The 27,897-nt window shown below is 42.8% G+C and overlaps 1 protein-coding gene and 1 long non-coding RNA gene across 5 annotated transcripts in view; both read left to right on the plus strand.

Annotated features, from left to right (window-relative positions):
* Positions 1 to 1,238: 1,238 nt before the first annotated feature.
* Positions 1,239 to 27,897, plus strand: part of TPD52 (tumor protein D52) — a 120,257-nt gene continuing 93,598 nt past the window's right edge. For all 4 annotated transcript variants that reach the window (XM_081503337.1, XM_081503339.1, XM_081503338.1 and 1 more), the window contains exon 1: positions 1,239 to 1,324. In XM_081503337.1, coding sequence (XP_081359463.1) covers positions 1,306 to 1,324 — 19 coding nt within the window. In that variant the 5' untranslated portion in view covers positions 1,239 to 1,305. The remainder of the gene's footprint in view (positions 1,325 to 27,897) is intronic.
* Positions 14,846 to 23,096, plus strand: LOC145511005 (uncharacterized). The gene is made up of 2 exons (XR_014057364.1): positions 14,846 to 18,090; positions 22,970 to 23,096. It is a non-coding gene; the product is annotated as an uncharacterized LOC145511005 (long non-coding RNA).

Consider the following 27,897-nt stretch of genomic DNA (forward strand, 5'->3'; position numbering starts at 1 on the left):
TGGGAACATAAACCTATGACTGTGGCAGACTGGCCTGGGAGATGAGTGAGAGCTGTGGGTGCTACAAGCGAGAAGCCAAGTGCAGTGGGAGTAGGCAGGATCGAAGAGGAGAAGTCTCATTGGATTGAGATAAACCGAATAAAGTTCAGGAGAAGAGGCTGTCAATGCAGGTGGGAAACAGATACACTTGCATGAAGTCCCTTCAGGTAACTGCTGCTAATTTAAAAACATAGTAGCAACAGCCAAACTCCTGTGATGTTTCAAGAAATGTGGGCTGGAGGCCTAGCCAGAGTCTCCAGGTAGCAAGCATACAAGGAAGCTTGCCTTCCTCTTAGACCCAGATGGCTTAGGAAATTGGGCTACCACCTTAGAACTATGTAATAATCAATGTGGCTTCACGGAAGACAGTAACTGCAGAACACTTAAACCGAATGCTGATGCTAATTACGAAGTGTTATTACAGGAACTTCAAACTGTCCCTTGATCAATGGACGTGAAGCCTTTTGATATTTTCAAAAGATCCCTGTTGATAATTCTACCCTTTGGTTAATTTAATTCATTTAACTCATTTCAGAGTGTGGTCCTTAATCCTGCACTCAAAACAGTCCGATTTTATTACATGAAAATCTTCTGAATTTATCACCTAAAACCCTGCACTCTATGAAAAAGACAGGGCCACACCATTTTTTCGAGAGATTCTTCGCAATTTTAACCTCTTGGCCTGTTTCGAACCTACTCTGGTAGACAGTCTAGGGTATTATTTCGGGAGCAGGAGAACATGAAAAATGTGATGGAAAAGGAGCCACTGGCATTTCGAAATAACCTTCCTGCGTTTGCCACTCAAGAAGCACAGAAGAGCAGGTGTTCGAGGAGGTAGAGAAAGGGCATCGTCAATGCCCCGGAGGAAACTTCTGATGATAAATAACTTGAGGGTGGGACGTAACGCCATTCCTGTCCCCACGCGGTCCCCACGCAGCCTCCACGGTGCTGCCGCGTCTTCGCCGTCCCCGCCTTCCCCTCTCCTACCGGGCGGGTTCCTGCCAGCGCTCACTCGGCCCTCCCAGCCCCGTCGCCCGGCACCGCCCGCCGGTCCTCCTCCCGCGCCGACGCGGCGGAGCGCACCGGCCCGCGGGGTCAGGTGGTTGGGTGACGCCCCGGGAAAGCGCTCCCCACCGCGCGCGGGCGGCGCCACCGCGTCCGACGCCTCCGGGGGAGGGGACTTCCCGGGAGCAGCGGGTGGAGGACGGGAGGAGCGCGGCGCGGCGGGCGGGCTGAGCAGGGACGGGCTGCCGGCGGGAGGGAGACATGGACCGCAGCGAGCAAGGTGAGGGCGCGGGCGCCTCCGGGGTGGGCGCGGGGCCCGGCGCGGCGCGGCTGGGGGCCCGGGTCCGGGGCGCGGCGGCGCGCGGCCTGGCGCCCGGGCAGGTGCGGAGCCTGCGGTGCCGGCGCCGCGAGCTGCGTCCCCGGAGCCAGATCCCGGGTCCTGGTGGGGCCGGGCTGCCGGGAACCGGCGGCCGGAGGGGGCGGATGGGACCGCGCGAGGGTGCGCGGGTGTTGGACACGGAGCCGAGAGGAAGGGAAATACAGAGAAGGTTCTGGGAAGCGGCGGAGGGCCGGCGCCAGGCTTTCGAAGCCGGGGCGGCGGATCGAGAAGCGCTTTGGTGGAAAGCGGCGCCCGGGAGCCCTGCTCACCCCGGTCTAGGACCGGCGGAAACTGAGGGACTGATGACGGTGGGTCGTTTCGCCCCGCACGAGGGGCGCGTGAAGCCCTCCCACCCGCATGTGGAGACTTTCTGCCTTCTCCTTCTTAACGTGGTTAGGATTTTTGGTGGCATTTGAGCCCGTGGCGTTGGTTTTGGTTGCGAACATTTGACATCCCCCAATTGTGGAGCAGTGTCTCTAGGTTTGTTTGGAGGCGGGGAATTTTTCGTAGCGCGGGTCCTCTTTTATCCATCAAAGGTGAAACCTCCCAACACGAAACCTTAGTCTAGCTTTGGATGCACTTGTTTCTGAAAATAGTATCTCAAGGGAAATTGCTCCAGTAAACATTATTTGAGAGAGATGTGGCATAGTAGAACTAGGTTTTCAGATTTAAATATTGCCACATCCTAGAAATCTTTACTGATGATAACACAGTAGCCACACTAACCATAACACAGATTCACGGGACGCTTTTAAATATATACACATAAAGGCTAAAAAAAGTAACAATATTGAGGTTAATTTTGGGAAGTGGGGATAAGAATTATTACTATTTTGAGTCTTAACGCAAGTTTGTTGTTTTTTTTTATGTACTACTCTCCAGTATATGCCTTCATGCATACGAGTTTTCATTTAAGTCAAACTATATTCCATATATACTGTTTTGTAGTTTACTTCTGATCAGTTGTAAAATAGGATTTTTGGAGCCTTCCAGCTTTTCCTTTCTCTCAACTCCTCAAAGTAATCTCGTCTTATATTCGTTTCATACAGTATGTACATGCGTGCACAGTTGTGTCCAACTCTTTGCCACCCCATGGACTGTAGCCTGCCAAGGTCATCTGTCCATGCAGTTTCCCAGGCAAGAATGCTGGAGTGGATTGCCATTTCCTTCTCCAAGGGATATTCCCCACCCAGGAATGGAACCCATATCTCCAGCACTGCAAGCAGATTCTTTACCAGCTGAGGAATGGGGAAGCTCCATACAGTATGTAGTTTATAGTATATATGTAGTACATTATATATGTACATATATACACATGTCCACATATTGTCTAGATTTCAAACTTCTTGAACTTAGAAGCATATACTTCATTTTTGTCCGCAGTTGGGTAACCTGGTGATTTGCACATGGTAAACATTTAAATGTTTGAGTCAGAAAGCTCCTCACAGGTCTTAGATGTATTATTGTTAGGAGAAGGCCTAGGGGCCACCACATAAGTCAGCATTTTTCTATCTGGATTTTGATGGGGTAGTGAGGGTGTCCGGCATGTGAGCATGCATACGTGTATATGTCTTACACTGTGATATTTAACATAATGATGTTTTTAGAATATGTGGCTATGTTTGATACTCCTCAAAGTAGATGAAATATTAGTGTTTGAATTAGGTGAATGGAGTGACTGATTTTATTAGATTTTGTGTTCTAGTTTGGCTGGTAAGAATCATGGCCAGTAGTACTTCTGTAATATTACAATTTGCTGATACACTTTATGTGGTTATTGTAGGATTACTGTTTGTGCGTGTGTTTGTGTATATGTGTCTAAGAAATGTTTAATAACTCCCTTGGTTTATAAGAGGGGTCTTTTTCTGTCTCTAATTTTCGGTTATTATTCTTTAGTAAAGATATTTGTTAGTCATGTTACTCCTTGTGTTTAATTGTCATTCTCGGAGGGCGAGGGAAGTCCATCCTCTTAAAGTGGAGAACCTGGAGGCCAGATTCTAGATGAAAGAGGAGCTAGCTGCCTGGGCAAGGTCAGCTGAGGTTACATAGCTTTGCTGTCTTAACAACCACATGGCCTTTCCTTATACTTTGGGTTCCTTTTGCCTCTGTTTTGTCTTTTTATCTTTATGTTCCCACGGCACACAGTTTTTCAGAAATGTTTGTTGACTGCCTCAGATGAAAGGTAAGTGCTCAAGGGCCAGTCTCCTCCCAGCCCCTGGAGCCTACTGAGTCCCTCTGAGTTGATCACTTGCTTCCCACTTCCTCCTGTTCTTTTTCCTCTGTGTTTTAAAGTAACAGAACTTTGGTTGGGTGGACAAAGTTGCTGATAAGACTGCAGTTGGTGTGGAGAGTAAGTTTATCTGTCAGCTCTATGAGCTAGCAGAGGAGATAATTCAGTCTTGAGCAGGTCCATGTAGACGCCTGGCTGCAAGTGAGAAGGAGGAACCTGGATTTTTAACTTGCAGGTTCACCAGCAAAATGTGTTGGCTAGAATAATGTTTATACAAAATCTGTGATTGTCTGCTGAATTGTGATTTTTTTTCAAAGTAGCTAAATGGGGTTGTAAAGAGTCAGACACAATTAAGCATACACACACACACGCAGGCACACACTCTTTTATATTAGTAATAACTTGTAATTTAGCACCATTATATTAAGTGACAGTCACTTAGCCACTCAGCATTTTATCTGTGTTTGAATTAAAACACCACCACAACTTTATATTTTAAGGGGGTAAGGGAAGGCTGCTATGGCTGAAACAACAGGCGAAAGGGGAAGCCTGCAATGAAACAGTGACACAATGATAGGTCACAATATTTCAGCCTGGTAATTATGCCTTCGAAATAACAAAAGGGTGAGGTGTTGTTGATTTACAGATAAAACAAATGTAGAAATGAATGGGTAACAGCTTTGAAGGTCTGCTCACAGATCTCTGGATGTGAGCCACTTAGCTTCATGGTTTCTTTGGTCTTGCTTTCCATATGGTGCTAATGTCTTTGTTAACTTGCATTCACTTCCTGCATTTATTTCTTTGCAGCAGTCTGCCTGGTCCCTAGGGGAGAGCTGAGTGGTAGGAGGGGTTGTGATCTATCAGTGAGATCTCAAAACAGAATAATCTATGTACACAATAAAAGCAAATACACTCAAGGTTCCCAACTGAAGAGAACACCCAAATCCCCTGACCGTCTGTGCTCCTGGTCCTTGTATTGGAGGCTCACATTATTTTATTTTCCTTGTAGGGTTAATTATTTCTGTTTAATTGTTGATTGTTTTAAAATCTCTCTTCTGAGACTCTCCCAAATTTTATTTAAACTGGGTGGGTACCAGAAACCCGTAATCTTAGCAGTGTATTTTTATTAAAATAAATGTCCAAGGGATCAAAGGATTTAATGTCTAGTGCAAGTTAAAAAAAATGTTTGAATTAAAAATGCTTCTTGGTGGCTGAGAGGAATTGTTCATTTTAGAAAAATCAGAAAATACAGATGGAGAGAAAGAACATAAAACCACCTATAATCCTACTCTGGAAAATCACTATTAGCATGTTGGTTTGTATCCATCCATATAGCTGTCCTTTTAAACAAATCACAGAATAATCTCTTATTGAATATTTCATCTTGTATCTTGCCTCTTCTTTAAAACTCAGTATATTTTTAAAATACCCTTCTGCAGCATCATTTTGACTAGTGTGACCAGGTAATTAATGCACACGATAGAGTTTAGAATGATTAAAAGTTTGCAAAATGTTAAATCTCCCTTCCATTCCCGTCTCCTTGGCTATTTCCCTTGGGCAGTGATGTCACCATTATTAACAGTTTCTTCTCCATCCATCCAGAGAGATTCTACTTATGTAGGTATACACACACATATTTAAATACGTACAATATTAGTGTGTGTGTTATATAAGCTGTAGTGCACAAGTTATTTAGCACCTAACTTCTTCCACTTAAATACAGTATATATTTTAGAGATCATTCAACACAATGTTATATAGAGTTGTTTTCATTTTTCAGGGCTATTTGTAGATGTCTGTTTTTAGATGTCCCATGTTATGTACCACAACAGATGATACTTGTTCCCTATTGAGGGACATTTAAGTTTCCCCTAAAATTTTGTTATTAAAGCTGCAGCAAATAAATCTGAATGCAAATTATTTGATAAATGTGCTGGTGTATCTGTAGGAAGAATTCTTAGAAGAATGTGACTGTTCAATTTTGATAGTGCTAGATTCTGCTCCATAGAAGTGGTGCCAGTTATAATCCACCAGCCGTGTGTGAGCATCTGCTTCTATCATGTGGCCAGGGTGTTGTCACATTTTTCATCTTTGCTTCTCTTGTGGGGGGAAGGATGTTTCGCAGGCTGTGTTTTATTATATATTTTTCTTAATATGAAGGCCATTATACTTCTTTTGATACGTTTGAGGTCTGTCTAGATTCATTTTCTGTGACATGTCTGATCATATACCTTGCCAGTTTTTTCTGTTGTTTTATCCTTTTCTTCTTGATTTCTTCATGACATGAATTGCTAATATATTTTTTTCCTAGTGTGTCATTCCTTTTTTGACTTTCTGGTGATTTTTTTTTTCTGAGCAGAAATATTAGTTGATGGCAGTTTTCATTTAATAGCTTTGAGCTTTTGAATCATTCATAGAGATGCTATCCCCACTTTGAATTTATGTTTTTATTTTTTACCTTTAAATCTTTCATCCATCTGGAGTTTATTTTGATTAAGAAATGTGAGTTATGAATCTTAACCTCCTTCCCAACTCAATTGGCTCCTCGATTGTCCAGCACCATTCACTGACTAATGGGGTCTTTGAAATACTGCTGTTGTCAGTACTAAATGTCTGTATTCATTTCTTTCCCCTGTTCTGTCTGTTCACTCCTAGCAACTAAACTGTTTAACTTATTGTGGTTTCATAACATGTTAAAATGTCTGGAAGGACTAGTCTCTCCCGATCACTGTATTTTTCTTTTTATTGCTAGATGTTTTTCTAGCTGTTCTTGCCAGATTTTATTTCCAAATGAACATTAGAATCAACTTGGTCTGGATGAAAATCCAACAGAAATGCAGCTGATATAGCTTTCTTCTCTTCCCCTGTTCTCTATCCTCTTCATTTCCCTTTCTCTCTCTCTCTTTTTTTTTTTATTAGACCTGTTTCCTTGTTTTTTTCTTTGTTGAATGTCCCAGTATATGTTCATCATAGTTATATTGTACATACTATATATACAATTTTATATTGCATTTTGGATACTACTAGATAATAAGAATTTTAATGTACCATTGAAAAAAGTATCTTCAAACTATATTTTTTGACAACTGTACCCTTTCAGCATTTGAGGTTTAACTGTTTTTTTGTGGGAATATAGATTGCTTTTCATTTTAGCTATTATAATACTTGAAAGAGAAGTTGTTTTAAGATAAATTTCTTGAGACAGGACAAAGGATGTGAATATGCTTAGGTTTTTCATGCCTTTGGCTAAATTGCTTTCTGGGAAACGTAATTATTACTGCTTTTTTATTGTAGTAAAAATGCATGACAAGAAACATATTATCACAACTGTATTTAAGTGTATAGGATAGTATTGTTAACTCTGTGTACTTTATTGTGTAACACATCTCTAGAACTTTTTCATTTTGATGACTGAAACCCTGGACCCACTGAGCAACACACAGTTTTCTCTCTCCACAGCCCCTGGTAACCACTAGTCTCTTTTCTGCTTCAGTGAGTTTGATTACTTTAGATACATCATTAAATTGGAATCATGCAGTATTTGTCTTTTTATGACTTATTTCACCTAGCATAATGTCTTCAAGGTTCATCCATGTCATTGCATATTGTAGGATTTCTATCTTTTTTAAGGCTATATAATATTCTAGTGTGTATGTATGCCACATTTTCTTTATCATCTTTTATTTTCTTTGTTCATCCTTCACTGGGCATTTAGGTTGCTCCCACCTCTTGGCTGTTGTGATCACGGGTGTGCAAATTCTCTTTTATGGCCTGTTTTCCACTCTTTTGGGTATATACTATAGGAAAGATATGTTTATTTCCCCTACCTTTCTTAGTTCTTTGGCTTGTCTAATAATTAAATTAACATAGGGAAGACTAACAGGAGAAAAACAAATTTAGTTGCTTATGTTCGGAAGTCCTACAAGAATATGAGACCCTCAGGCGTTTAGCCAGTTGAGACTTACATGACATTCTGAGCTATGGAGAAAGGGATAGGGTTCTGGGTCTTGAAAGGTGAGAAAGACAATTCACAGGAAGATGGAGAGAAGGTTTGGTAAAGTATTTTCCATTTCCTGTAGGACGGTGGGGGCCCAGAGAGGACTTTGATCTCTAGCCCCAGTCTGGCTGCCCGCAGTTCACCCCACCTCACCTGTACTATTTGTAGTTATCTCTTGTGATAGTTCCCTTCCTATCTAAATTCTTTTAGACAGGTTAGGGGGAAACAAAAGGTTTTCCTCAATCTGCTGGATTTTGATTGCCTTCAGCTCAAAATAGTCTCAATTCCAAAGTGGTACGTTTGAGGGAGACTTGTTCTGAACTCCTCAATACCCAGAAATAAAATTGCTGGCTCATATGGTAGTTCTGTTTTTAGGTGTTTTGTTTTGTTTTGTTTGTGAACTTCTCTCCTGTTTTCCGCTGTGGCCGTACCATTTTACATTCTCACCAAAAGTTATTTTAAAGAGAACATTGTAGGGACCAAACACCTGCAGAGAGAGGGAGCCTGTGTGGGTTCCAATTTTCCATATCCTCAGCTACACTTTTCATTTTCTGTTTTTGATAGAGGCCTTCCTAATTGAGCTGAGATAATATAATATCTCAGTGTGGTTATGATTTGCATTTTCCTGATGATGAGTGATATTGAATGCTTCTTGGTCATCTGTATGTGTTCTTTGGAGAAATGCCTATGATTGGATTATTAATTATTACTGTATTCTGGATACTTAGCCCTTATGAGATCTATGGTTTACACATTTTTCTCCCATTCTATAAAGTGCCTTTGTCACTCTTGGTTGTTTCTTTTTCAGCACAGATGTCATTGCCTTGAAAAAAAAAAAGAATTATAAAGCTTATAGGTAAAAAAAATGCCATCTCTTTTCATTTAAACTTCTTCCACCTTCTAAGAGGCTGTAGATGATATTAGCCATTGTGTTCCCCTTTTGAGATTGGTTGTTCCGTCATTGTTTTAATATCTTTATTTTATTAAATTAAAAAAATTTAATTGACTTATTATTTTTTGGCTGCACTGGGTCTTCGTTGCTGCCTGTGGGCTTTCTCTAGTTGTGGCAAGCAGGGGCTGCTCTCTGTGGCGTGTGGGCTTCTCATTGCAGTGGCTTCTCTTGTTGTGGAGCTTGGGTTCTGGGTGCGTGGTCTTCATCATTGTGGTGCACGAGCTCAGCTGTTGTGGCTCACAGGCTTGAGAGCCACGGGTTCAGCTGCCCCAAAGTGTGTGGGCTCTTCCCAGACCAGGAATCAAACCCGTGTCCCCTGCACTGGTAGGCGGATTCTTTACCACCGAGCCACCAGGGAAGTCCCCTCCTTCATTTTAAAATTGCATCTTTGCCTTCTGCTGCTGCCACCTCCCTCTCCTGTTCATATTAAGCCTTTGTGTTTTGTGGAAAATATTTATTTTTTCTATTTTGGTTTTGGTTATGTTGCATCTTTTATGTTATTTTTCTAACAGAAGACATTATTAAGAGCAGGTATTTTCTTGGTGACAGTTTTTAGAATAACTTTCATGACTCTCAGTTGCTTTAATACTTCTTTCTCTGTGTGTTTATGTCTTCTGTTTAGATGCTTTTGTAATAAATATTAAAAGTAGTGGTTTTAGGTAGGACTATTAATTTGCATGCTTTGGCTTGTAGGCGTGGTGACTGTATTTCATGTTGCTGTTAAGCTGCTAAGTCACTTCAGTCGTGTCTGACTCTGTGTGACCCCATAGACGGCAGCCCACCAGACTCCCCCGTCCCTGGGATTCTCCAGGCAAGAATACTGGAGTGGGTTGCCATTTCCTTCTCCAATGCATGAAAGTGAAAAGTGAAAGTGAAGTCGCTCAGTCGTGTCCGACTCTTCGCGACCCTATGGACTGCAGCCTACCAGGCCTCTCCGTCCATGGGATTTTCCAGGCAAGAGGACTGGAGTGGGGTGCCATTGCCTTCTCCCGTAGTTCATGTTACAGCTATGCAAATGTACATGTCAGCTTAAAAGTGATATAAAACATGACCAAATAAAGTTTTGGACTGAGAACTTACTTAATAGGATCAAACTTCACCCCTTGTATTCTGAGCTTTTTGGAGGCATTGTGGTGTGGTAAAAGAGCTTATAGTGTAATGAATAGGGCTGTAGGAATAAAGATAGCAGTTTATCCAACCCATTAAGATTTGTGCTTAGCTAGAAATGAAGTGTCAGTAGGAGATTGTTCTTCTGTTTGTATTCCAAACTCTCATTCAAGTGTGTATGTAGTTGGTACTCCAGAAATATTTGTCCTATTGTACGTATATTCATTAGAAAGCTTTCTAGCATATATAGAGTCACATGGGATTAGATAGAAAAAGTTAAGAGGGAAAGATAATAGTTTGGCAGGAAGACAAGAATACCTGTTCCAAATGTGCTTATTGTTTTATACATAATCACTGCAAGTCTGATCTGTAAATAGAAGCCAAATTGGTACTTTGCTTCTCAAGTGTAGACATCAGAGTATATATGTATACATTTACAAGTAGAGGAGGAGTCAGTGCTGATTAAATGTTTATTCTCCAAAGGATGTTGGATGTAGTGCTCACTAAATAACTTTCTTAAATGTTTTCTATGCTATTCTATCAAAAGTAGTTATTTGCTTCTAATGTATTCTGAATTTAAGAGGCACAGGTGATGTTGATACATTGTAGAAGTTTTCTTTCAATGAAATTGAGAAGGGCAGTAGGGATGTTGACAGTGGTGGAAAAAGTTTGCTACTAGTTAACCAGAATGAAAATAATATAAAGAGGGAAAAATGCAAACATTTCCGCTGGCTGGAGCATTTTAGCAAATTGATGATCAACTTTCCATTTTGGTACATACTGAGTATATCACTTTTGGTATGTCAGTTTATTAGCAGTGGGAATGGTGATGATTATACCTGCTTTTTGCACAACTCTTTCTAATTTTTCTACATATTATTTCAGTTCAGTCTTTCACTAATGCAAGGTAATAGGATTGGTATCATTTTTGTTTTATATATGAGGAAACAGAAGCTGAGAGATCATTACTTCTCCATTCTCTGCTAGATGTGGATATTGTTACAAAACCTTTGTCCCACACCTGTTGTTTCTCAAAGGGTAACCCTGGGCGGCCAAGAACAATTTCAACTACATTTGCAAATCAGTTTAAAGGGCTGGGAACACTTCACACTTTTAAGAACTATTTTCCTTCCAACAAATTCAAACAAAATTGGAATCTGAAGGGACACCACTTCAAGCCCTGCATTATAATGACTTAAGTTTTCCAGCTAGGGTTTTGCTGGGTCACTTTTAGTAATACCACTACTACCACTAATAGCAGCAACAACATCTGCTCAGGGTTTTCTGTAGAGCAGGTTCTGTTCTAAATGTTTTTCGTGTTTCATTTTGAAAATGTTTAGAGCAAACCTGTGAGCCACATCCTTGCTTTACAGATGAAGAAACAAGATGTGAGAAAATGGAGCAATAACTTCTCCAGAGGCACAACACTTGACACAGACAGAGCTGGGTTTTAAGTCTGAATTATTTGGCCATAGCGTTCCTGTCCTTCTGCTACCTAAAAGTATAATGAACGGTGCTGTTCAAAATGATGCCATTCTGTGGTAGCTACCATGGGCGAGGGAGCATTAGGACCGGTGTCCACACCAGAACGTGGCCTTGTGTCTGTCCTCACGCACCAGAACTGATTGTAAATATTCAGGGTAACGAATGCTGGAGCTGAAGTTATGTCTGGGTTCAAAATTTGGCTTCATCGTTTTCTGGTTATGAGACACTGGATAAGTCACTCAACCTCTTTGAGGCTGATTATACCTCGACTATTTGTGAAATTTAAGTAAAAATCTGTGACTGACATGGGGGCTTGATAGATACTAATTCTAAAACGGAATGTTTGTATTTCTGTAAAATGCTAATTCACTGATTTCCAATTCAGATTAAACATTTCATTTATGTGGAGATAATTATGATATGATGCGGGCTTCCCTGGTAGCTCAGCAGTAAAGAATACACCTGCAATGGAGAAGACACAGGAGACGTGGGTTCAATCCCTGGATTGGGAAGATCCCCTGGAGGAGGTCATGACAACCCACTCCAGTATTCTTGCCTGGAGAATCCCATGGCCAGAGGAGCCTGGCGGGCTGCAGCCCGTAGGGTCACAGAGAGTCGGACATGACTGAGTGAGCACACACGCACACATGATATGATGCCTGCCCTCACAGGCCAGGCTGGAGAAACATACCGCGAGTTCGGCCACTGTAGTGAAGTGGAGGTTGTAAGTACTGCTTGGCTGACTGAGAAGGAAATGAGGAACTCTGGCTGGTCATCAGGACTGGAATCTAACCTCAAGTAACGTTTGAACTTGAAGGCTAAGTAGGAATCCTGATAAGAGGTAAGAGAAGGAAGGGTTCGGAAGAGGATTTGGGAAGAAGCTTCAGTATGTGCAAAGGTGCAGAGGCATGAAAGGGCAAAAAGATGCTGGTGATCCTCAGAAATTCCCTGTGACGAGTTCACGGTGGTCACTAGAGGTGTGTGAGTCTTGTGTGCTGGGCTCTAGATTCAGGACTGTGCTATACAGGAATAGGCTGGTGGTGGCAGGTGGGAGTTTCGTTTTAGAGTAACATTTTGGCAGCTATGTAGAAGGGACTAGCTAACCAAGCAGGGGGGTTGTCACTGTGTTTCATGCCAGCGATGGGGGGTGCTGGATTCCTGAGGGATCTTTGGGTAGAATGGGTCAGATGTGAAGGGCGAGGATCTGAGAATAAAGAAGAGCAGAGAATAAAGAAAAGCCCTTGGGCTTTTCAGACCGCATGGACTTGGAAAGGGACCAGAGGCAAGGGAGAGACAGGGAATCTCATTTGGGGTGTGTGTTACCTCTGAGGTCTGTTCCATTTGTCCAAAGTTGTATAACAGACCATCCCCACACCTAGTGGTTTAAAACAACAGCATTTTTTTTTTTTTAATGGTCACAGACCTGTATGTGGGCAGGGCATGGTGGGGACAGCTTGTCTCTCCTCCACTTGGCTCAGCTGGGAGGCTTGTAGCACGAGGCAGGGCTCGTCTGAAGGCTTCCTTACCCACATGAGGGCCAGCAGTTGGGTCTCCTCGGGCACCTGGTTGAGTCCCCATGGTCTCTGGTGGAAACAGCATGACCTGTTTGAGGATGGTGATTTGCTTGCTTGTTTTTAGCTGGAGAGCATGCTGTTGATGCAGCATCAGGCCCCCTCAGGATGCCCTGTAACAGGCTTCTTACATTACCCCAGTGCTCCCAACCCGTGGGTCCTAAGAGAGAGGCCAGCAGGGGCTGTGTGGCTTTGTATGACCTAGCCTCAAAGTCATGTGAAGTCACTTCCTCCTTGTTCTGTTAGGAATGTGCCACAAGGGCCAGCCCAGATTCAAGGAGGGAGAGTTAGACACCACTTTTGGTGGGAAGAGGGTGCCTACAACGGATGTGTGCACGTGTTTTAAAACCACCACCAGGTCCTTGTGGGATGTCGGTGTGGCTGGGTAAGGGGTGAACTATGGATCTCTAAGAGAAGGAGCTGGGCAGGAGAGCATGTGATCATTTGTAGCTATTAATTATTAGCATGTTACTTCCATATTAGCACATGTGATATTTGAAGCTATTAAGTTGCTGAGACGGCCCAGGAACAAAAGTAGAACAGAACATGAAATCTGAAGATTTCAGGGCAGGGAGAGGAAGGTGCAGGATAGGGAGTGTAACTTGCACAGGCTCTGGAGAGGCCAGGTAGATTGAGGGGAAACAGTAGATACTGGCTTTGGTGATGAGGACCAATTATGGATGATGCTAAGAGATCCAAGCTCCAAGGGTCGGGAGGGAGTTGAGGAGAAGGAACAGGGCAGATGCTATGGATTTGCGCCTTTGAGAAGGGTCAAGTGTGTGTGTGTGTGTGTGTGTGTGTGTGTGTGTGTGTGTGTGTGTGTGTGTGTATGTGTGTGTGTGTAGAGACTGCCCCTTTGAGAAGCAAGATGGTATTTTAAAGGGAAATCTGGATTACCTTGGTGATTTGCTTGCCTGCACTGAGTGTTGTTTTTTACTTCCAGACACAGAGAGGATGCTGTTTTGACCTTTGTGCCTGTTTGTAAAATGAGAGAAGAAAGCGAGGCAAGGGAGAATAACTGGATGCGCCAGTCCTGTGTAGGTCACTGGTTTTGGTTATGATGCGTTTAATGCACAATGTATTTTAATAGTCCTATTCTAGAGTTTGACCTTCAAGATGCTTAAGTCTGTAAGCAATAATTCACTTGAATGTGTAAGAACCTTGTGGGGAATAAGTACTTATTAAATATCTGTGAAATGAAAGCATGATACATTCTCCAGGTGGAATGAGGGCCACAGAAGCAATTTAGCCTCGAGTTGACATTAGAGCCAAATCATAATAAAGCTGTAATTTTTTTTTTATACCAGCAGTTTCTCAGGGCAGATCTGAAGTTATGAGCACTCCCTTTCTTCATGGAGGATCTCAGGTGCAGGGCTGATTTATGCCACATCTGAATTTGTCATAATCTCTTGAGAAATATTTTCCCTCCAGAATGGCAGTCCCCCCACTGGGGAGTCAGCCAGCTGGGTCACTGTTGACCTTCCCATCAGCTGCCTTGGTGATTTTTCAGTAGGTAGCTACTTACTATTTGCTGCTTCAGGCATTCAGTGAAGATTTTGACTAACAGTAAAGATAGACACAGTGGTAAAGAATCTGCCCATCCGTGTAGGAGTCGTAAGACATGTGGGTTCGATCCCTGCATTGGGAAGATCCCCTGGAGTAAGAAATGGCAACCTGCTCCAGTATTCTTGCCTGGGAAATGAAAATCCCGTGGACAGAGGAGCCTGGGGGCTACCGTCTTTGGGGTTGCAAAGAGTTGGACATGACTGAGCGACTGAACACATAACACACAAAAAGATAACATGGCAGATTTCTCTTGGCTTTTATTTTTCCCATCATTACAGTCCCTTCCCAAACTTCCTGCCTCTTTTTAGCCCCGATTAGAGACTCCAGGGCTGGGCACCTTGCTGCTCTGCAGTGACCTCTGGCTGGGCCTGTGGTCACTGCCCATGAAGGTTTGATGACATTTTCCTAGTCTGATTATTCTCTTCACAATGGCAACTGTTGCTGTTGAATTTGAAAAGCAGTGACCTATGATGAAACAGCCAACTTTTCAAAGTGCACTGGGTCCCCGGTGTTCATAGCAGCATTGTTTACAATTGGCAAGGCACTAGGTTTCCAGTGTTCACAGCGGCATTGTTTACAGTTGGCAAGATACGGAAGCAACCAAAGTGTCCACTGACAGATAATGGATAGAGAAGATGTGGTGTATATATACCATGGAATACTAGTCGGTCATAAAAAGAGTGAAATTTTGCCATTTGTAGCAGTACAGGTGGACTTGGAAGGCATTATGCTAAGCGAAATAAGTCAGAGAAAGATACATGCTGTATGATAATCACTTATATGTGAAATCTAAAAAATACAACAAACTAGTGAGTGAAATGGGAGAAGGCAATGGCACCCTACTCCAGTACTCTTGCCTGGAAAATCCCATGGACGGAGGAGCCTGGTAGGCTGCAGTCGATGGGGTCGCTAAGAGTCGGGCACGACTGAGCGACTTCACTTTCACTTTTCACTTTCCTGCATTGGAGAAGGAAATGGCAACCCACTCCAGTGTTCTTGCCTGGAGAATCCCAGGGACGTGGGAGCCTAGTGGGCTGCTGTCTATGGGGTCGCACAGAGTCGGACACGACTGCAGCGACTTAGCAGCAGTAGCAGTAAGTAAAACAAAAAAGAAGCAGACTCACAGATACAGAGAGCAAACTAGTATTGAGCACCGGGAGACGGAACAGGGAAGGGCAATGTGGGGTAAGGGGGAAAGGTTACTGTGGGATTATGTGAAATCATGTGTGAAACTTTTGAAAACTGTGAAGCACTCTAGAATTTAAAGAATCTTTCATTCAATATAAAAAACAAACAGAAAGCAAAGTGCAGTAGGTCCCTTGGATAATTTTCTAAAATCCAGTGCTGCGTAAACCTCAGATCCCACAGCGGTCTGTGTGCTCCCTGCAGTTTGGGTGTGCGCATGGGTAGTTGTTTCTCTGAGTTTTCTGTCGTCCCTCTTTGCTTTTCCGTTCTCCTTCCCTTTTCGGGTCTTTTTATTCTACCTGATTTCCATTTTCTTCTTTTTCTTTTTTATCCTTCTCCATTTGAGACATACTGTGGAACTCAGAGGTTTCGTTGCTCTTGTTCTTTTTGTTTTGCTTTTACTTAAGGGATGTCATGGATTTATTCAAGATGTTTTATGTTTCTTATTAGTATTAATTTTTTTCTGTAGGGGTTAAAAAAAAAACCCTTGAAAACAGATTTCCTAGTTTGTTCATTTATTATTAATTTCATTGCTATTGTGTAGCTAATTTAGGCGATGGCACCCCACTCCAGTACTCTTGCCTGGAAAATCCCATGGACGGAGGAGCCTGGTAGGCTACAGTCCATGGGGTCGCTAAGAATTGGACACGACTGAGCGACTTCACTTTCACTTTTCCCGTTCATGCACTGAAGAAGGAAATGGCAACCCACTCCAGTATTCTTGCCTGGAGAATCCCAGGAATGGCGGAGCCTGGTGGGCTGCCGTCTATGGGGTCGCACAGAGTCGGACACGACTAGAAGCGACTTAGCAGTAGCAGCAGCAGCAGCTAATTTAGATCCCTCCCCACCACCGCCCCAGCCCCTGGTGGTGTGTGTATAGTGATTCAAAGCTTAGAAAAAATTATTTCAAATTATTAATTGGGAATTTTCAGAAATCATACTTCAGTAGTTGACCTGTTTGTGTTTCTCTGTGTGGAGTCTCAGCAAACTTAGAAACACTCAGAGGCTACATAATTCTTAAAACTTAATAGCACCCCAATGTTCATAGCAGCACTGTTCACAGTAGCCAAGACATGGAAGCAATCTAAATGTCCGTTGACAGAGGAATGGATAAAGATGTAGTATATATACATAATTACTCAGCCATAAAAAGAATGAAATATTTCCATTTGAAGCAGCGTGGATGGACCTAGAGATTATCATGCTAAGTGAAGTGAGTCAGAGAAAGACAAATATCATGTTGTGGAATCCAGACTATGACACAAATGAACTTATTTATGAAACAAAAGCAGATTTACAGACATAGAGAACAAACTCATGGTTACCAAAGGGTAAGGGCTTGGGAAAGGGATAAACTATGAGTTTTAGGTTAGCAGATACACACTACTGTGTATAAAATAGATAAACACTAAGGTCCGTTGGATCGTAGAAAAAGCAAGAGAATTCCAGAAAAACATCTACTTCTGCTTCATTGACTACACTAAAGCCTTTGACTGTGTGGATCATAACAAACTGTGGAAAATTCTTCAAGAAATGGGACTATCAGACCACCTTACCTGCCTCCTGAGAAATCTGTGTGCAGGTCAAGAAGCAACAGTTAGAACTGGTCATGGAAAATGGACTGTTTGCAAATTGGGAAAGGAGTACGTCAAGGCTGTATATTGTCACCCTGTTTATTTAACTTATATGCAGAGTACATCATGAGACATGCCGGGCTGGATGAAGCACATGCTAGAATCAGGATTGCCGGGAGAAATATCAATAACCTTAGATATGCAGATGACACCACCCTTATGGCAGAAAGTGAAGAAGAACTAAAGAGACTCTTGATGAAAGTGAAAGAGGAGTGTGAAAAAGTTGGCTTAAAGCTCAACATTCAGAAAACTAAGATCATGGCATCTGGTCCCATCACTTAATGGCAAATAGATGGGGAAACAATGGAAACAGTGGCAGACTTTTATTTTCTTGGGCTCCCAAATCACTTAAAATGGTGACTGCAGCCATAAATTAAAAGACTCTTGCTCCTTGGAAGAAAATTTATGACCAACCTAGGCAGCTTATTAAAAAGCAGAGACATCACTTTGCCAACAAAGGTCCGTCTAGTCAAAGCTGTGGTTTTTCCAGTGGTCATGTATGGATGTGAGAGTTGGACCATAAGGAAAGCTGAGCGCTGAAGAATTGATGCTTTTGAACTGTGGTGTTGGAGAAGACTCCTGAGAGTCCCTTGGACAGCAAGGAGATCAAACCAGTCAATCCTAAAGGAAATCAGTCTTGAATATTCATTGGAAGGACTGAGGCTGAAGCTGAAGCTCCAATACTTTGGTCACCTGATGCGAAGAACTGACTCACTGGAAAAGACTGATGCTGGGAAAGATTGAGGGCAGGAGGAGAAGGAGAGAACAGAGGATGAGATGGTTGGATGGCATCACCGACTCGATGGACATGAGTTTGAGCAAGCTCAGGAGTTGGTAATGGACGAGGAAGCCTGGCGTGCTACAGTCCGTGGCGTCACAGAGTCAGACACAACTGATTGACTGAACTGAACTGAACCGAAGGTCCTGCTGTGTAGCACAGGTAACTATATTCAGTTTCCTGTGATAAACCGTAATGGCAAAGAATATGAAAAAGAATGTATATATGTATATGTATAACTGAGTCACTTTGCTATGCAGCAGAAATTAACATGTTATAAATCAAATATACTTCAATAAAATAAACTAAAAAAGAAATTAAAGGAAGTGGTTAGTTAGTTGCAGTTCTAGTCTGTTGCCATCCCAGGATATGGACCTTGTCATATTGTCACTTCCACCTTGTACTCTAGATATGACACGTTGGCCACCAGCAGGTGCTCCAGCTCCCTGAGCTGAGGGAGGGGCCTCTGGGTGGGTGGCCCCTTCCACCCAGGTTCTGGGTGCTGTTACTGGGCGAGAGCTTCAGGAACCCCTGTGTTCTCTGACTCTCCTGCTTCTCCTGACCAATTTGCCTGTCTGCCCAGCCACCCTCTTGCTTTTGACAGTGAAATGCCATTTAGTTGAATTTTTTATGTGTGTTCATGTTCCCGTTAATAGCAGTATGTTGCACCCATAGTTTCCACACTGAACATTTTTTTCAAATGTTGTTGTGTCCTTTGCGGGTGCATCCTGCACAAGAGAGTGGCATTTTGCTGTCCTTTCTTTCGAGTTTGCAAAAGGTGGATGAAAGGGTACAGAGGACAAGGTGGGGATGGTTTTGCTCTTTCAGTTTTGGAAGAATTTGAAATTCTTAATTCTTTTCGACTAGTACTATGTGCATAGAAAGGAACTTTTATGTGGCGATGATGCTAAACCGTTAATTCGGTGTGTTCTTGGCTCCAGCCAAGCAGTGGTGGGTTGCGAATGCCTCTTCCTACCCTCCCTCAGCTCTCTGTAGATGTTCTCTTCCTCTTCTGTTTTCCTGGTGAGAGGGTTTGATACGTAGGGGGCTTAGAGAGCCCCCCCAGGATCATGTAGTTTCTACGCAATATTTACCACCTCTCAGTAGGTGCGTTCTCAGTCGCTTCAGGCTTGTCTGACTCTTTGTGACCCTATGGACTGCAGCCTGCCAGGCTCCTCTGTCCATGGGATTCTCCAGGCCAGAATACTGGAGTGGGTTGCTGTGCCCTCCTTCAAGGGATCTTCCCGAACCAGGGATGGAACCCACATCTCGGATTCTCCTGCATTGGCAGGTGGATTCTTTACCACTGAGGTACCTGGGAATCAGGTAGAGAGATCTCATTTTAAATTAATTTGTTGCAGACATAGATTTACCTCAGTGGAGCTGATTTATTTAATAATATCAAGTCTCCAGTGTAAGGAATCTTGCCTGTGAAACGTTGTGGGAACCATGGAGGCGTGAACTATTTTGATACCCATATGGCAAAAATCCCTGGGTCTGGGGCTTCCCTGGTGGCACAGTGGATAAGAACCTGCCTGCCAGTGAAGGAGACGTGGGTTCAATCCGTGGTCCGGGAAGATCCCACATGCCAAGGAGCCACTAAGCCCCTGGGCCACAGCTACTGAGCCCACGCTCTAGATCCCATGCTCCACAACGAGAGAAGCCACCACAGTGAGAAGCCCGTGTACTGCAAAAGGCCTCACTCTTTGCAACTAGAGAAAGCCGAAGAGCAGCAGTGAAGACCCAGGGCAGAAAAAAGAAATTTTGTATCTGCAAATGCAGTCTTGAGATGGCTATTGTAGGGAAGAGGCAAAGATGGAGGCAAGAGAGAGCTGGGAGGGAGGCATGTCCTCACCTCCTGCCGCTCCCTGTGGAAGCCTGGACTCCTTTTGAGGAATTGTTCCTACTGAGGCTTATTCCGGTGGGCAACCGTGAGCAGCTCTCAGGCAGTCCTATACGGTTTTTTTTTGGAAGCAGCTATGGCCAGCCTGACTATGGTTCATAGAGTCGCAAAGAGTCAGACACAACAGAAGTGACTTAGCACATAGCACACGGCTGTTGTTGGGGCTCCCTTGGTGGCTCAGATGGTAAAGAATCTGCCTGCAATGCAGAAGACCTGGGTTCAATCCCTGGGTGGGGGAAATCCCCCAGAGAAGGGAATGGCAGCCCATTCCAGTATTCTTGCCTGGAGAATTGCATGGCAGAGAGCCTGACAGCCAGTCCATAGAGTTGCAAAGAGTTGGACACCACTGAGCAACTAACACTTTTAACTTTCACTTTTGTGGCTGTTGTTGATTTCCTTCAGTTCCTGGGCATTGTGTCATTAAAGCAGCTGAAGTTAACATGTTGAGCATTTTTATATGCTTTACAGTAATTCTTTATCATTCTGGGGGGCATAAGTTAAACATAATCTTATTAGAGAAGCATGTAGAAATGCAAAGCAATAAAACATTTCTATTTTTGAAGATATTACATAATAATAGACTGTAATAAAGCATTCCTTTTATAAAGAACTGAGTGACCTCTGTAGTCTTAAGTACTCCTCGCCCACATTTATTTGTTGGTTTGTAAGCATCATTCTGCCTTTGAATATACATGTTAGTAAAGGGACAGGTGTACTCAGGGAAATAAAAACGTTCTAATGCAAGTGAAAACCAAAGTGCGGGCCTCCTTTTCTTTATTCAGGAATTCTTGTCTGCCCGCCCTCCTCCCCATGCCCTGCGCACACCCTGTCAAGAGTTACGACTCAGCTTCTTAATCAGGAGCATTAACTTGAAACTGAGGCTGCTTTCTTTGGCAGGCCTTCAGGAGGTCAGGTTTCCTCAGTTCAAAGGGAACCTAAGAACTGCTTGTGCCTGACTTCTTTCACCCAAGAGATTGACCTTAAAGCTGGGATTGCCAGGCACAGTTTCCAGTATTCAGTGCAAAGGACATTTTGGTGGGGGTAGGGGTTAAGGAGGATAGATGTTTTCACAACTGCTTTGGGTACCTCCTCTGGGAGCTGCAGCCATCCTGGGTCCCCTCGCAGCCCGGGTGGTTCATTTCTGCCCACGTGGTCCTGTTAGTTACGGTGGTGGGCTGGCCTGGCTCCTCCAGACTACCCTGAGAATGTGGCCAGCCCCTCATCTCAGCATCAGCTCTCTACCTCTGGGTGGTGGTGATGAGGATGGAGATGGAGCAGAGGAGGAAAAAGATGTTCGAGACTGACCTGCTCCCAAGGTCAGGGGGCCTGGGTGGGGAGGTTGAGGTAGGGCTAGCCTTTTTCCTTTCTTCAGCTGTTACTAGGCATTCAGAAATGTCTGCTCAAAAGGTGCCTTTCAAGCCCACACGCCCCTGGAAGGCACAGCTTCCCAGAGTTGCAGTGTTCCTTTGTTGAACTAACAGATGCCAGGCTCTTGTTTATACTGAGAGCTGCTTATCAGTAAATGCTTAGGCCTTCTCTGACAAATATTGACCTAAAGGCAATTATATTCCATGTCTTGCTTTTACATGAACTTGCTTCCTAATGCATTTAGACATAGATATGTTGTAATTGATTGCAAAATGATCTTGTAGTATAGTTTACACCTTACAGTTATGCTCTGTTTCTTAAGTTTTAAGTCTGTTCTCTTTAGAGGTAAAGTATGTTTTTCTTTAACGCTTTTTTCTTTGGTTGAAGTATAGTTGATTTATAGTGTTGGTTAGTTTCTACTCTATAGCAAAGTGATGCAGTTATACATTATATATATGTATATACACACACATACATTCTTTTTCATATTCTTTTCCATTATGGTTTATTACAGGAAATTGAATATAGTTCCCTGTACTGTACACTTGGATCTTGTTGTCTCCATTCTATATAGAATAGTTTGCATCTGCTAATCATTCTCAAAGTCACAATCCTTTTCTCTTCCACCTCTCCTCCCCCTTGGCAATCACCAGTCTGTTCTCTATGTCTGTGACTTTAATACTCTTGATGTAGTGGTGATTTTTTTTAATTGGACATTTCCATTATATGAGAGTGTCACAACATTTTTTGCTTCGTCTTCTCTGTGTAAAGAACCCAAACTTCTTACGCGGATACAAGTAAAAATTTGGCCTTGTTAAAGGAAGAAAGGTAATTGGTTGAACGATGGAAGATGAGGATAACTGTGCTTTCTTTTAGGCTAAAAAAAGAAATTATTTTTCTCTGTACCATGGAGAAACATGGCCCAGAAAATTGAATGGCATACAGCTGTTTTTCTTTGTAGTTCTGCAGTTGCTTCCAGCATGGGATTTTGCTTGTATAAAACAAGTGGGTTGTGATGACCTCGATATATCCAAGAGGATAAAGCTTGAAACTGTAGGAGCTGATGTTCCTAAAACCCCCGAGAGAGAGTGTACTTTTATTCAGCTTTTTCTCTTAAGTGAAATTTGAAGAGCATTTGTTATAGACAGCAAAACTTTTACTTGATCTTTTGTGGAAAAGTTAAGGAAGAGTATCTAGGCTGTTTTAGATGTTGGCTGTTAAAATTGTTGTATGTGTCAAGGGTGACACCATGCACTTTTGATACAAAGTCAGCTAAGCTCTCACTTTTTTAAAAAAATGTAGAATTGGAAAATTAATAAATCTTTATAAAATACCACTTATTTATATCTCTGGTTTAGAGCATGACTTTTAGCAATAGTATGGAGGTTGATAGGTCACCTCTTATTGCCATCTCTCAACTGAAAATTAAATATATAGGTTTATATTTTAAATATACAGATTCCTATATATATTTAAATATTTAGGCTTTAAATACAGGTGCCTATAAACCTTATTTTAAAGAGGATTCCTGACTACGTTTGTGTGTTTATTTTTTTAAATATTGACAGTAATGGTTGATTTTACTTCTGATGTTCAAGTTAAGAAATAAAATACAGTGTGTGTATGTATTTGTAGGTCTTTGTGTGCATGTGTGTTTCCAGGGCCCACTCCCTTGAAGGGGGATAATCAACACTTAGAAGAATAGTGGATAGAGGTGAGCACTAAAGTTTATTACTTCGGTTTCAAAGCTCCATTTTTTGTCACCTGCAGAACAGTCCCAGTAGATGTGAGGATGACAGTGGCATAGCGTGTGGCTTTGACAACTGCAGAGTGATGCTGAAGAATCAACAAAACAGTACAACGAAAGACTTTATAAAAGTTTAGCTTTTCCAAAACAATGTCTGCGTTGTTCTTTTTTCTCCTTTGGTAGCTAGCTGTCCTTTACTAGAGTTGACTGTCCTGCATTTTCCCCACAGGAGACACCAGTAAGACCAACTAAACTCTGTTGCTCTAGAGTAAAATTCCTACAGGGCTTGTTTTCCTGTTTGTGACCTCCAACATTTCTGCAGCCCTTAGGGAACTTCTGTTCTCTCTTTGCATCAACGTTTCCTCTACTGTTAATACAATTGTGTAGTTAGTCGTTCCTTTATCTCTACATGTAGTATCTGAAAAAAATTATTTCTATCTTATGGAGCAATGCATAAATATAGTCTCCTTGTTTAAAAAAGGGGTTAGGTATATAGATAAAGATAGTTGCTCAGAGACCTCAGTTGGTATGAGTCCTGTCAATCCCTTCCTTGGGGATGTGTAGATAGAGCTGTGTAGACTGGCAGTCCTCTGGCTTTTGCATGCATCAGGGGGTTTGCACAGATATGTGTTGCTGAATCCAGATGGCTGATTCATCCTTTTGGGGGAAGGTCTGAGAACTTGCATTTTGAGCCAGTTCCCAGGTTCAGGTACCACAATTTGGGGACACTTGAAGAATTGATTGGTGCGTGTTTGTGCTCACCTATTAAAAAAGCGAGTGCTCACCTATTAAAAAAGCGAGTGCTGTAGGACTTCCCTGGTGGTCCGTTGGTTAGAAGACTCCACTCTGCCAATGCAGGGAGCATGGGTTCGATCCCAGGTCAGGGAACTAAGATCCTACATGCTCCATATACCATGGAGCATGGTACAGTCAAAAGATAAAATGTAAACACATAAATACAACAATAATTCATTTAAAAATTAAATTTAATTTAAAAATTAAAGAAATAAAAAAGCAAACGTTATCAATACCATACATGGTTCTATATTTTTCATCAGCTCTGGGTTGTGGGGAGCTTTCTAAATTGGTGCATATTGACCGTTTCATTCTTAACTGCTGCATAATGATTCAGAGTATAAATATGCCTTAGTTTGACTTCTGTTAATGGGTACTTTGATTCATTGTATTAATAGACTTCCTTGGTAGCTCAGCTGGTACAGAATCCACCTGCAATGCAGGAGACCCCAATTCGATTCCTGGGTTGGGAAGATCCCCTGGAGGAGGGTATGGCAACCCACTCTAATATTCTTGCCTGGAGAATCCCCATGGACAGAGGAGCCTGGGGGGGTACAGTCCACGGGGTCACAAAGAGTTGGACACAGCTGAGAGACTAAGCACACATATTAATAGTCTTTTTCAAAAAAAGCTATAATAAACAGATGCTGCACTGAGCATATTCTTATTTTAATTCCTGTTTCATGCAAGCCATTTTGTCTAGGGTAATATGAAGAAGTGAAATTGCTGAGCACGTATCTTTTTTGTTTTATTTTTGTTCTAGTAGATGATGTCTCCCTGACTCTCTGCCATATTTACCACATTAATGCCCAGCACTGGGTAATTTGTTTTAATTCTTCTAATCTAGAGCTAAGCCAAGTTGCTAGGAAAACTGTAAAAGAGTGCTGACTGGGCCCTTTACAAATTCAACCTGAAATGAGCTTCAGGCTGCTGGCCTATCTTTTTTCAGTTTTTGTGGACTTCCTAAAACAGTTATATTCAACTGTTTTCTCCCCCCTCAACATCCTTGACAGGGCAGCATTGTCCTCAGTAACAGTGGCTTATATAGTTTCTAGAGGATTTAGGTCTAAATGTGTCTTTTAGGTGAAGTCATTGTTAGACTAATCTTGGATATTCTACCCCCCTGCCCCTTTAGACTCTCTGTTTATAACCAGATGTAACATTCTGTGTGCCCTCCATCTTGTACACCAGTTATTCCTCTTTTTCTGTTCTCTCCTGGGCAGTGATGTGTGCTAGATGAGTTGGGAGGTATTAGGGGGGCTGTGGTCATAGGTAAGTGCAGGGTAAGTGGGTCTTCCATCCTAGAACTAACATTCCTAATACTTGGGATTTCATGGCAGTGAAAGTTGCTCAGTTGTGTCCGACTCTTTGCAACCCCATGGGCTATACAGTCCATGGAATTCTTCTAGCCAGAATACTGGAGTGGATAGCTGTTCCCTTCTCCAGGGAATCTTCCAAACCCAGGGATCGAACCCAGGTCTCCTGCATTACAGGCAAATTCTTTACCAGCTGAGCCACCAGGAAAGCCCTGGGATTTCATAGACAGGTAAAATTAAACTTGGGTTTCCCAAGTGACTCAGTGGTAAAGAACCCGCATGCCAAGCAGGAGATGCGGGTTTGATCCCTGGGTTGGGAAGATCCCCTGGAGAAGGAAATGGCAGCCCACTCCAGTGTTCTTGCCTGGGAAATCCCATGGACAGAGGAGCCTGGCAGGCTACAGTCCATGGGGTTGCAAAAGAGTTAGACATGACTTAGCCACTAAACAACAACAACAAAATTAAAATTGGGGTTGGGGAGCTCACACTGGGTCCTCAGATCCTTGTTTTGCCAAGTCATTAAAACCAACAAACACAAAGCCACCATTTCTAAAATTAAAATACGAGATTTTTTTTAACATCTCTCTTCCTCCTCCAGAATCAGAAAGGATATCCCAAAATAAGGGTTATTACTTTTAAGTTCAATTTCAAGAAAATTTGTTTTCTCTTTTGCCTCAGTCAAGTGAAAATTGATGATTTAGTCTGGAGTCATAGTGTGTAAAGGAAACTGGTCATTTCTTGAATGAAAGATTTGATGTCTGCACTAGGCATTCCTGGGTTTCCCAGGTGACACTAGTGGTAAAGAACCCACCTGCCAGTGCAGGTAGATGTAAGAGGCTCAGGTTTGATCCCTGCGTCAAGAAGATCCCCTGGAGGAGGGCATGGCAACCCACTCCAGTATTCTTGCATGGAGAATCCCCATGGACAGAGGAGTGTGATGGGCTACAGTCCATAGGGTCGCACAGAGTCGGACACAACTGAAGTGACATAGCGTGTGTGCATGCCAGGCTTTACTGGTTTGTCAGACTGTCAGTCCACACTGCTGCAGGTGAGGTGGGCCTGTCATTCCAGGCACTGAGCGAGTCCTGGAGAAAAAGAAGCAGAGGAAGGACTTCTTACATTTCAGCAGCTCCCTTATAGTCTGAGATGGCTTTCCCAGGAAGATGTGTTCAAACTTTTGTGGAGACAGCTGCCACGCATGGCTAGGATCACCCGCCATCAAAATCTTTCACTTCTGGCCCCAGGTTGGGTTTAAACAAGGTCACTATTGTATCTTTGAGCTTCTTGGGAGAATCAGCTTTTCATGAAAAGAAAATCCTTTCTGTCATTAAGGAAACCTGGGTATCTGTTACCTGCTATAATGCTTCTGCCCCTTTGGGATGTGAAAACACTCTAATGAGTGACAACAAAATTTGTGCTGATTTTACCATGAGAGCATCCCAGGTATAGGGCAGCCTCCTCCAGGGATACTCAAGCTGAGCTTGAGACAGCTGTGTATCTTGTGGAATCTTACTTTGTGTGTGGAAACAAATTAAAAAATAACCCACAGAGTAACTTATTACAGTGTTAATTCTTTCCAAATGGCCAAGATCTAAGAGGCTTATTAGATTTTAGATACAGTGTTTTATTAAAATTTTGTTTTCTGTTACAGCTTATTGGATGAGGTACTTGAGGGGATTGAGATGATATAAAAAAAATGGAAAACACTTAGATTTGATTAAAATTGGCACTAAATACCCGAAATAGACACTGTATCAGTTCAGTCGCTCAGTCGTGTCCGACTCTTTGCCACCCCATGAACCGCAGCACGCCAGGCCTCCCTGTCCATCACCAACTCCCAGAGTCTACCCAAACCCATGTCCATCAAGTCGGTGATGCCATCCAGCCATCTCATCCTCTGTTGTCCCCTTCTCCTCCTGCCCCCAATCCTTCCCAGCATTAGGGTCTTTTCCAATGAGTCAGCTCTTTGCATCAGGTGGCCAAAGTATTGGAGTTTCAGCTTCAACATCAGTCCTTCCAATGAACACCCAGGACTGATGTCCTTTAGGATGGACTGGTTGGATCTTCTTGCAGTCCAAGGGACTCTCAAGGGTCTTCAACAACACAGTTCAAAAGCATCAATTCTTCGGCGCTCAGCTTTCTTCATCGTCCAACTCTCACATCCATACATGACTACTGGGAAAACCATAGCCTTGACTAGATGGACCTTTGTTGGCAAAGTAATGTCTCTGCTTTTAAATATACTATCTTGGTCATAACCTTCCTTCCAAGGAGTAAGCGTCTTTTAATTTCATGGCTGTAATCACTATCAGCAGTGATTTTGGAGCCCCCCAAAAATAAAATCTGACACTGTTTCCCCATCTATTTCCCATGAAGTGATGGGACCAGATGCCATGATCTTAGTTTTCTGAACGTTGAGCTTTAAGCCAACTTTTTCACTCTCCTCTTTCACTTTCATCAAGAGGCTCTTTAGTTCTTTTTGCTTTCTGCCATAAGGGTGGTGTCATCTGCATATCTAAGGTTATTGATATTTCTCCGGGCAATCTTAATTGACACTGCATATTCCATGTAAAAAGGGACAGATAAGCGCCTGCCTGACCCAAAGAATCAGTTGTAGACACTCCCTTTCTGGATTTATTCCAGTGAATCTGATAGAGTGGGGACTTCCCTGGTGGTCCAATGGCTAAGACGCCACGTCCACAATGCAGGGGGCCTGGGTTTGATCCCTGGTTGGGGAACTGGATCCCACATGCCTTAAGAGTCTGCATGCCACAATGAAGATGCTGCATGCTGCAACTGAAACCCAGTGCAGCCACATAAATACATGAATAAATATGTAT

This window comes from Giraffa tippelskirchi, chromosome 6, assembly GCF_054371585.1.
Source record: "Giraffa tippelskirchi isolate mGirTip1 chromosome 6, T2T-mGirTip1v1.2.pri, whole genome shotgun sequence".
Classification (NCBI taxonomy): Eukaryota; Metazoa; Chordata; class Mammalia; order Artiodactyla; family Giraffidae; genus Giraffa; species Giraffa tippelskirchi.